The sequence below is a fragment of the Oncorhynchus keta genome, chromosome 26 (assembly GCF_023373465.1).
Source record: "Oncorhynchus keta strain PuntledgeMale-10-30-2019 chromosome 26, Oket_V2, whole genome shotgun sequence".
NCBI lineage: Eukaryota > Metazoa > Chordata > Actinopteri > Salmoniformes > Salmonidae > Oncorhynchus > Oncorhynchus keta.
This window is the reverse complement of record NC_068446.1, coordinates 28,805,918-28,817,429: the sequence shown is the minus strand read 5'-3', so window position 1 is coordinate 28,817,429 and position 11,512 is coordinate 28,805,918. Positions and strand designations below refer to the sequence as shown.

The 11,512-nt window shown below is 43.2% G+C and overlaps 1 protein-coding gene across 2 annotated transcripts in view; it reads right to left on the bottom strand.

Annotated features, from left to right (window-relative positions):
* Nucleotides 1-522: 522 nt before the first annotated feature.
* Nucleotides 523-11,512, bottom strand: part of LOC118371592 (TLE family member 5-like) — a 37,584-nt gene continuing 26,594 nt past the window's right edge. The window contains exons 3-7 of one of the 2 annotated variants that reach the window (XM_035757117.2): nucleotides 10,627-10,690; nucleotides 6,976-7,020; nucleotides 5,474-5,536; nucleotides 5,061-5,135; nucleotides 523-3,957 (exon numbers count right to left, since the gene is read on the bottom strand). In XM_035757117.2, the coding sequence (XP_035613010.1) occupies nucleotides 3,730-3,957; nucleotides 5,061-5,135; nucleotides 5,474-5,536; nucleotides 6,976-7,020; nucleotides 10,627-10,690 (475 nt within the window). In that variant the 3' untranslated portion in view covers nucleotides 523-3,729. The remainder of the gene's footprint in view (nucleotides 3,958-5,060; nucleotides 5,136-5,473; nucleotides 5,537-6,975; nucleotides 7,021-10,626; nucleotides 10,691-11,512) is intronic. The other variant, XM_035757118.2, reaches the window with a different exon arrangement.

Below are 11,512 nucleotides of genomic sequence, written 5' to 3'. Positions count from 1 at the left end.
GACAGATGGATATCTACATGAGGGTTGTGCGTTTGACAGACAGATGGATATCTACATGAGGGTTGTGCGTTTGACAGATAGATGGGATATCTACATGAGGGTTGTGCAGCGGTACCAACGGAGTCAATGTCTTCAATGGTACAATAATAAAACAGAACATCTGGTGGTGAGAAGCTAAACCTCAAATCAGGAAAAGCCATGGAACAGACATACCTCTACTACTCCATGCATCTGCGACAGACGCACATGGAGGGACACCTCAGCAATTATCCAGCAGTGTAGAAATGACACAGGATGTTTTTAAATCAACACTTCCGCCGTGTGGAGTGTCAATGAACTACAGGGACCTCAATGCTCCACAGGCATTCACAGACTACTAGGTTAGTAATACTCATCAAAAGGTCATCCTTCATTTAGTAGCAACACTGAGAAATGTATAGTAACATTACACCATTGACGCTTTAGCTCCACTGCATTGCCTCTGGGACAAGATGCACAAGAACAAAACAGGACAGACAACAATTGATTTGATTGACTTTATTTATAAAGGCACCAAAAGTACTTCCTTACTGCAGAACATTTCATTTATTTATAGTAAATGTTTGTTATTTTTATATTTCACCATTTCTTTAAATGAAGCTATAATTACATGACACAAATTGTTTGTTTTTTTGGGGGCCAAAGTATGAACTTCAGTTTTTTTCCATTATACACAAAATATGTATTCAAAAAATGACCTATACAAAGCTCAAAATGCTTACAATGCTTCACGCTACAGGGCAACGGGTAAAGGGCAAACAGTGGGTCAAGGGTTAAAGAGGGACAGGTATAGGTCAACGTACTGCACTTCCTCTAGTGTCACATCAGTACTGTAGGACAGAGCACAGGAATCATCCAGGACAGACACAGAAGATGCAGCCATATACCTGTGGTGTCCAATCAAAAACACATATTTTGATCAATTGGCAAAACAATGTTACTCATCTAAGAAAACCAATGGTCCAAACCTCATATCTCTATCATAATCCATTCAAAAGTTATTGGAGTGTGTATACCCTTGTAGGATGGCCAGAATTAGGGTGACAATCAATGGAAGCCAGAGAAAAAAACAGGGTCAAAAATCTGGAAAATTGCATTGTGTCAGCTAGGCTGGATTCTGTGCAAGAATTAAGGCTACTGGTTACCTGACAGGCTCACTTTCCCATTGAACTCATCTTCCTTCTCGAAGCCGCAGGACATAAATTAGAGGTAATATGGATATCGATTTGAGACATGACGTAGTACTTTCTTATTTTAGTATACGGTTTTCATATTAATTCAAAAATTCTATTCCTTTTTGAAGATTCCTCACAAAAACAAGTGTATCTCCAAAATGTCAACAGAGCAATGAGCGTATTTTCAAAGCCTTTTACATTTAATTCAGCTCATGCCAATTTAGCTTCATGCGACCAGTGGAAACTTTCAAGACGACAACAAAATGTCAAATCCTCAAAAGTTGTTATGCGAAACCTGCACCGCTATCTGTCAACAGAACTCAGTGCTTATTATCGGATGTATTCGTTTATGAAACCCGACTTTTGGGAATGATATGTTAGAGAGACCCAACTGATCGATTCACAACATGGCAAAATGTATTTTATAACATAAGTGAAATGATCACCATAGCGCGTTTTCACCCACACATAAAGCTTTAGAAGTATAACTGTATACATAAACTGGCCCTCCACTACTAAACAAATACATCGTTAATTTAGCGGAATCTTTAAAAGCTTTTTTACTCTCATTCTATTTCATAGCGATAATATTCAAACAAGTGTATTGATCACAGAAAATGTGGACCAAACTTTAAAACATTTCGTGGCTAATAGAAAGGAATACAGTTCCAAGAGACATGCGTTTGTGTGCATCTACCCACACGCATTGCATATCACTACTGTTTATGTCGATAAGAGTAAGTTGTGCTGTTCACAAGCGGTATTAGACTTAAAACAAAAGCCACATGTCAATCCCAGGCTCACCACTGACTGACCAAAGTTCAAATCTATATTACAGAGGTTAATGAATGCATTCACATACGGCTATGAAATCGGTTTTCTTGTGACACTTTATCTAAGACATTTACACAGATCTCTACACCCTCACAGTGTAACCCACCGTCAAACAGAGAGGATGTCTATTAATATAAGGGGAATACAAAAAACATACAATACATCACACGCTGTATAACAGGCTGGGATCAAAGCAACGGTCAGACAATAACACCAGTCCCTTCCCAATCGTACAGTAAAACCAGCAGTCAGCTTCACATCTTCTATACCATTCAACCTTTAGTTCTAGCCTACAGCGGCACTTACAGGTCGAGCTAATAATCGCACACTTTCTCCAACAGGCTGAGAGAAACATGTTGGGGTTTGTAGAAAATATATATATATATTTTTTTGAAATGTAAATGCACACCAAAATAATGGCGATTTGTGCTTCATCTACTCAAATGACTGATCAAAAACGTTCATTTAAAACTATTCATTGGCCATGGACAATGCATCCACATTTGTGAGTTGCTGTATTTGTATTCTATACGAGAGCTAAATCATGCATCATTTCTTCTTACAGAGACTCATCTTTTGAGTGAGAAGATAGTGGGCGCAGTGGACATTTTGTTCTATGCCGCTGCCTAACATGAGAGACCGAGATGTCAACCTGTTTCCTAGAATAGACCAGAGATCCCTGTTCAAAAGAGGTGACTCAGTGGATGTCAGAGCTGCTTTCTAAAAGACTTACTGCTTTCTAGTGTTGAAGAGGCAACGTGCACTCTCCTACTGCATCACCACCAGGGAGAGAAAATATCTGAAGGTGTTTTCTATCTCGCACAATGTTAATCATCGATGCGATCTGTACATTCAGACTTTTATGATAGTATTGATAGCATGCCTTTCATGGAAGCGATCTAAAGTAGCTCAGTGGGTTAGACAGGGCTCTCTGGGGACTGGAGTCACCAAGTTACACGCTTCACCAAGGAGACTAACATCTTTCAACGACTCTCCTTAACCTGGGGAGGAATCATAACCTGAAAATCAAAGCGAGGCCAACAAATTTTCAGAACATTTTCTCACTGATATCAATGCAGGATTTTGACGCTAGGATTAAGACATTAACAGACAGTTTTTGCTGTTTCTTGTCTAAAAGTCGGTTTATGAAAACAGTATTGTGAGAGTTACCCCACATCAACCAACTGAATCAAGTTGACACAACAGAGGCTAGAGATCTGGGTGACGCGAGCCTGTCTGTTGGATCTCTTCTGGTTTGTTATTCCACTTATACTATGTGACATTCAGGCTCCCAGATGGGCCTTGGTAAATAAGAGAGGAAGGAGACGCTCAGCCAGGGTGGTGTAAAAACACAGATCCATTTACCACTGGGCCATAAACGGAGCAGAATGAGGGAAAAACAAAACAAATGAGCAAAAAGACAAGTCAAGCTCAAATCACAAAAATAAAATACAAAATAAAAAGATATATACATGAAAGAAATGATAGTAAAAAAAATCTATACTGTACACAAATTGAAGCAGTTGGAATGACGGCAAATGCATCAGATAGGCCGTAGAAGTCGGGGGACTAAAGGGGGAGATGGGGTAGAGGAGAGGGACTGGCATGGATAGCAGATATACAGGACCACAGCCCTCTGACGCAGCGGTAGTTAATATGCGGTAGAGGGCGGGAGGGAGCTCTAGTCGGACTTGTCCCCGTCCTCCTCACGGTGGCTGTCAGCTCCCTCGCGAGAAGCCTTCTCCTCCTTTGCCAGCTGGGCCTGCGAGGCCAGGATGGAGGAGAGGGAGAAGAGGCCTGAAGAGGAGGTGACGGCCGGCAGGGTTGACTGACTCAGGCCCAGAGGCATAGGGGTCATGGGCAGGGCCAGACCCTGGAGCTGGGACAGCTGGTGAGCCTGGAGCTGCTGCTGTGGACAACACACACAGCTCAAACACAGAGGAGACACAGAGATGGGTACATATGGCTCTCACAGGTGCACACACACAGATATTGGCAGCCCTTCACTTTTCTTAAAATAACTACCTATTTCTTTGAAAATAAGTTAAATTTGAAAACAACTTTTGGTCTCCAAATGTTAATAATAATATAATAATAATAATAATAAATAAATGTTATTGGATTTTCAACATCGCAGAATCATACATTATATTGTAGACTTAAGTTGACAATTTGAAATGTAAAAAATTAAGACAAATGGCATGGATAAACATATTGGCACCCTGGAGCTAGTATTTCACTGCACAGCCTTTGGCCAAGATAACTCCCAACAAATGCTTATTGTAGCCACCAATGAGCTTGCTGCAACTTTTATTGGCATTTTAGCCCACGTTTCTACAGAAATCTTCTCCAACTGCTGTTTCTAGCTCTTGCCATAGGTTATGGATGTGGTTCAGATCTGGACTCTTCACTGGCCACTCCAGAACAGTCCAGCGCTTTTTCTTGAACCATTCCAGGGTGCTTTTGATGTGTGTTTGGGGTCGTTGTCCTACTGGATGACCAACAACCTTTAACGTCACAGTTTATAAAAACTTTTTTGACACCCAGTTTAAAAACAACAACATTGGGCTCCATATAACATTGATAATTGACTGATTTCACAAGGTCCTGCACACATTTAGGACCAGGGGCAGCAAAGCAACCCAACAGTAGTATCAAAGCTCCCCCATGTTTGATTGTAGGGAGAGTGTTCTTCTCTTTGAATGCTTCATTTGGTCATTGGTGCCAATCATTTTGTCAATGCCATTAGTCTTTATTTGCTGAATTAAAATGTTACATTTAAGTTTACAAAAAAAAAAAAGTGTACAAACTGTGCACATCCATTCCACAACATGTACGACTGGGCCTTGACAAATTCCAGACAAATACCTTTTTATCATCATCAAGTAAAGCACCAAACATAAAGCTCCATTAAAACCCAGAGCATCAGATGCATCATCATAATGATGGATTGATAGCTAGATAGTGATGAGTGTCAGACCCATAGAGGACATCCTGGAGGGAGCAGCCTACCCGGATGATGGAGTTCATCTCTGGAGGGGTGACCTGCTTGGCCCTCTCAATGGCTCCCAGGACCTGCTGCTGGTGCTGGGACACACACACATGCAGGGGGGTTAGATGGCTCAATACTACCAACACTGACCCTGTGCTCCTCACCCATTCAATTATTAAGTCACTAACACAAGGCTGGGCTTTGATAGAGAATCAATGATCCACTCCCATGTTGTAATGGGTCATCTCGTCATGGACACAAATTAGCATATCTTATCTGGATCACAGTAGAGCGCTCTGGCCCCTTTCATTACAGGGCTCGCAATGATGAATGAAGATACATATGGGGGAGAGGAGTCAAATAAGAATGATCTCATTCCAGGCTGCAGGGCACCACGTGGGGTTAGGGGTCAGAGGTTAGAGGGTGTTCTTACCTCCTGGGACAGATAGGGGAGGACTTGGGCACAGATCCCGTTCAATCTCTTCACAATCTCAGCCTGAGGAGATAAAACACATAAACCCTTAGCTTCATTTAACACCGCCTCAGTCTCACATCAACATACACCCCACCCTCCCAAAGAGCACACATATATATTACTTTACGTTCCAGCAGTAATTATCATAACAAACTCCAATATGCAAAGCAGTGTTAATTGTGTTACTTTCTAATTCATTTACTACACACCGCCATTCCAGACAAAACACCACACTTATCACTCCATCATCATGTACATCTCACTCTCCTCTTAAAATGCATTTTGTGCCTCTTTCTATATGTGAGGAAGAATATGATGCACACACACGAAAGTAAGAGGAAATGCCGAATGTTCTGTCAGGTGGGAGAACAATTCATTCAAAGCTAACCGGAGAGGGGGTCTTGCAACTGGCAGGGATGGGATTTTTTTTTAAGTGGAGGGAGACAAAGAAGAAACAATAACCCCTTTTCAATATATCCCCAGTACAAGCTGACTAAACTGTCTGGAGCTCCTCAGCTGGAGAGAAGAGAAAGCTTGGGGAGGAGAAAGAGAACGAAAGAAAAGAAGGGATGAAGAACGAAAGAAAGAGAGAAAGAAAGAGAAAAATTAAAAAGACAAAGAAAAAGATAGAAATGGAGAAATATAAAAATTGAGAAGAGAGTGAGAGAGAAAGAGCAGGCGTGAATTCTCCTCGACATTCAGTTCTACACATCCCCTTCAATTTCAACCCTCTAATGCTGCCGCAGTTCATCTGCACCCAGTCACACACACACACACACACACACACACACACACACACACACACACACACACACACACACACACAAAGCATGCACACAAAGCATGCACACACACGCGCTAACATAATTGGGGATCCACACACAAGTGCGCACACACGGATTTTCTAAATATTTCATCCCCGCCAGATAAAGGAGTAGGGGTGATGAATTGTACTCATGAGGCAGAGCAGGGGGACTGTGTGTGTATGAGCTTGTATGTTCTCGAGCGTGTGTGCGTGACTAGATTTTTCACTGCGTGTTCTTTGCTGCCGGTGTGGCTGTCAGGGAGGAGCCGTCAATCTTTTAGCGCGCCAGACAAGGTCACAGATAAGGCCGGGTCCACAGAGGCCCATCGCTCTCCCCCAGTAGCCGGCCCATAAATTACCACCTCCCAACAAAACCCCCCCGATCTATAGGCACCGGATTAGCCCCTTAGACAGCAGTATGCTACTCTTCACTGTCCATGTAGTAATATACAGAGACTAGAGCTTTACCCTGCGCAGTACTGTACTGCTCCTTCCTTTAGAACAATCCCTCTGAATAGGGATGTTTTCTCAGCGATGCCAGAGAGAGATGTTTCACTGTCTGTCTACAGGGGGCATGATGATAAGAACCAATTCCCATCTCTGACAGCACTGCTGAAGAAGGGTTTCCTATTAACATAGACAGAGAGAGACTTACCTGCTTGTGCATTTCGATGTTCAGCCCATAGGACATCTCATAGTACTGTGAAGCAGAAGGAAGATGAGGCGTTGTTATACAGTATAATAACAGAAAGACGGAAACTCCATTATGTCCTGTAAAGTGTAGACAGATTGTCTAGCTATATGCATTTCCTTCTGTCCCACAGAGCCACCTACAGGAGCCATCTCCTGGTTTTCATGCATCATGTCATTACTGTTACACCAGGTAAAACCCTTCACACACACCCACCCACCCACCCCGTTGTCCTCCTGTGTCGCTGTGAGACGGAAAGGGATGGTGTGTGTGTGTGTGTGTGTGTGTGTTCGGTGTTAATGAGCAGGCCAGTGGCTCAGCATTAGCCCTGTTAAATCACCAGCTCTGTCTGTGAGGGCACAGGCTCCAGCGTTCAAAAACACGCACGCGCTCGACGGGGAGTACAGGCTGTCCAGCCGAAACTGCACGTCCCTAAAGCAATTATGGTGCTGGGGAAATTGAGGTGCTGGCGATAGCAGCCGGCGAAGCAGGGGAACCCGATAGGCAATTAAGCGAGGGTGGACCAGGCTGGGGCTACACACACTGATCCGCTGATGGATACGAGTGCAGCGCTGCACAGATTAGATGAGATTAAGCCAGTCAACGGATCAATTAGAGACAGAATCAGACAGCTACACGGGCCTTGCCAGAGACAATGAGATTAGCTAGAGGTGGAGAGTATGTGTTGGGGGGAGAAGAGAGAGAGGATGACAACACCAGAGACAAAAGGACCACAGATGAGACTAGAGGAAAAATCATAAGAGGAAGGAGAGAGATAGAAAGACTGAGAACAATGCCATGGAAAAAAGAGAGAGATGGGCACAGGGCTAGAGAGGAAAGGGGTGGGAGAGTATAGTCAGGAGACAAAGGTAAAAGAGCGAGATGGTATTTTCAATATTGCTGTATGTTGTAGTTGCTAGACTAAAATGGTGCCAAATTCAATGACCTGTTGTAAAAAAAAAAAAATCCTAGAATAAATATTGTTGCAGTGTTAATCATCCTGCTGCCTGTAGAGGTGGTGGTGGGTGGTATGAATGCAGTTTCCCCTATATTCATTTAGCACCGGCACCCCAAATATACACCGAACAAAAATTAAAAACAGTTCATATAAAGAAATCAGTAAATTGAAATGAAATAGGCCCTAATCATTTCACATGACTAGGAATATAGATATGCATCTGTATGTGGCTCATGCAGCGTGACACATCTCCTTCACATAGAGTTGATCAGACTGTTGATTGTGGCCTGTGGAATGTTGTCCCACTCCTCTTCAATGGCTGTGTGAAGTTGCTGGATATTGGCGGAAACACTGTCGTACGTGTCGATCCAGAGCATCCCAAACATGCTCAATGGGTGACATATCTGGTGAGTATGTAGGTCATGGAAGAACTGGGACATGTTCAGCTTCCAGGAATTGTGTACAGATCCTTGCAACAGAGGGCCGTGCATTTTCATGCTAAAACATGAGGTGATGGCAGCGGATGAATGGCACGACTATTGTCCTCAGTTACTCGTCACGGTAACTGTGCATTCAAATTGCCATCGATAAAATGCAAGTGTGTTCATTGTCCTTAGCTTATGCCTTCCCATAACATAAACCCACCACCACCATGGGGCACTCTGTTCACAACGTTGACATCAGCAAACCGCTTGTCCACATGATGACATACACACCGTCTGCCATCAGCCCAGTACAGTTGAAACCGGGATTCATCCATGAAGAGCACACTTTTCCAGCAGTCTGCAGTCAGGTCAAGACTCTGGTGAGGACGACAAGCACGCAGATGAGCTTCCCTGAGACGAAAAAAAACAAAACAATTTGCAGAGGGATGCACCTGATTGGCAATGATGTTCAGATATCCTGTGGCTAGGGCTGGGCGATATGGCCAAAATCTCATATCCGGATATCGGTCATTTCATATCCCGATAACGATACATAACACGATATACACATTTTCTGTCAATTCAATGAATAAATAATTTATATAAAACGACCACATGTAAAGGCCTATTTCTTATTACATTTTGAATTATACTCAACAAATAAAAGGTATTTGCATTTGGTACCTTGGGTCGAGTATTAGCACCAACTCACGAAACACCCGTTTCTCCACCGTGTAAATTGGGGCCATGTCTTTGCAGACGTAAATTGTAACGGCAGCTGTTATCTCCTTCAATCTTCGTGATTCTTTGCCAAATGGTGTGACGCGGGCAAAAGCCTCTTGTAACGTCTGAGTCAGGGTTTTGTTTTGAGCACTTAACTGTACTTTTTTGGGTCTCATCCGTACTCTCTCTGTACTGTTTCACATGATTCTTGCGTAGGTGGTAAAAGAGGTTAGTGGTGTTTGAGCCTGTTGTCGGTACCGGCCAGCGGAATATTTTGCAGAGGATGGTTTTCTGGTCCGTGTCAGACTTTTCATACCCAAACCACGCCCATGCGACCGAAGTAGCCCCTCTTTTAGGTACGAGCTCCGTGTCTCTGTGCTCTGTGTCACGTTCACTCTCCTCCATGTTTGTTTGTGTTGCAAATTTCCTTCCACATGGCACGTGTGAAAAACGCAAAGCGAAATCCGATTGACAAAAAATATTGCTGTAAAGGGTGTGATTTGCAACACCACAAAATAAACGATAGAGCATAATATGAAACGATAGACGTTTTTCTATCGTCACACGATATGTATCGTCATAACGCCCGGCCCTACCTGTGGCATTCAAACAACAGCCTGTAATGTCAAAACATGGCATTATGGATGCATGTACAGTACTCATGTGGTTTTGTCCATACCCTAATCCTCCCATCAGCTTGAAAGAGCAGGAACCCGGCACTCAGACCAGGCAATGTTTTCCAATTCTCCAGTGTTTTCGTTCCTTAGCCCACTGGAACCGCAGTTTCTTGTTTTTTTGCTGAAAATAGTTGAACGCTGAGGTCGTCGGCTGCCATACCCCATTTGTGTCAAGGTACGACGAGTTATGCGTTGTTTTATGGGTCTTTGGGCACCAATGTTGTACTGGACTGTCAGTTGACTAACTGTAGCCCATCCGTTGCTCTGCACAATGTGTGTCAGCCTCCGTTGTCCTCTTTCATCAATGACCTGTTTTCGACCACTGGCTGGATGTCCTTTGGAGAGTGGACCATTCTTGATACACACAGGCAACTGTGGAACGTGAAAAACCCAGCAGCGCTGCAGTTCTTCAATCCGGTGCGCCAGGCACCTACTACTATACCCCATTCAAAGGCACTTAATTAAACCTTTTGTCATGCCAATTTACCATCTGAATGGTACCTATACACACACCTATGTCTCAATTGTCTCAAGGTTTAACAATCCTTATTTAACCCATCTCCTCCCCTTCATCTACACTGATTGAAGTGATATGACATCAACAAGGGGTCATAGCTTTTCACCTGGATTCACCTGGTCAGTCTACGTCATGGAAAGAACAGTTCCTTATACTTTGTACTCAGTGGTGTCATCATTACATTTGAATGCATTTGAGTAGAATGTCCTTTTAAAAAGTGACATTGACAGAGCAGGGTCACTCACAGTAGCACACACACAGGCTGACACAGGCAAACACACACACAGCGAGACACAAACACAAAAAAAACCTCACCATGATATAATGACGTTGCATCTCAGACTTCTCACTGGCCAGCTTGTCACACTCCAGCTTCAAACTGCAGAGAAGAGATCAAAATAGAAAATATTTAGGCTCCAGGAAGCATCACTCATACCTCTTCAGGAAGACAGGAAATGACTTCATCCTTCCCTCATCGGATCTTACAAGGTGTCAATCCACCAAGAGAAAGAAAGCCTCCCAAATAAACCCTAATAAAATACCCACATACGTATTCCCAGAGTGATTTAAATGTCCTGCCTATAAAAAGCGGACGGTTGGTGGATGACGTGGATATGCAGCTCTGCACTGTGTCGCAGACAGCCATTAGCTGTAATCATGTCACAGCGCTCGCTGCAAGAGTTACAGGAGGTGACAGGACAAAGGAGGCCAAGCCTCTACTGTCACACCACTTATCACAAGCTTTCATATTAGAAAGGCGTCCGTGTTGACATCCCCCTCTGTAGAGCGTTCCAGTGGATCAACATTAACCAGGAGGGAGCAGTTCTGAATATCAGACCAGGGTTTATAATGGTGTGTTCACGTTAAGATTGTTTTTGGGATCTAGATCTGTGCCGTCAGCGTCACTGTGAATGAAGACTCAAATTAGGCAGAGCGTTAGCTGTGGCGAATCCTCATCATTGTCCCCAACTGGGAAAATGCTGCTCAGAGACACCTCTGACTTCATCACTGACATGGATAAATAGTTGATGCAAATGGGATCATAGCAGCGGCGCTGTTAACTCAGCCCAAAGTGAAAAGGTTAAATGATTGTTTATTTTTTTACAACTAAATCTCTATTTTTGATGTATATGCCATGTTATAGATGGGTCCGGACACCTTTGTGATTTCACTTGTTTTTGATAAACATAAGTTTATACTA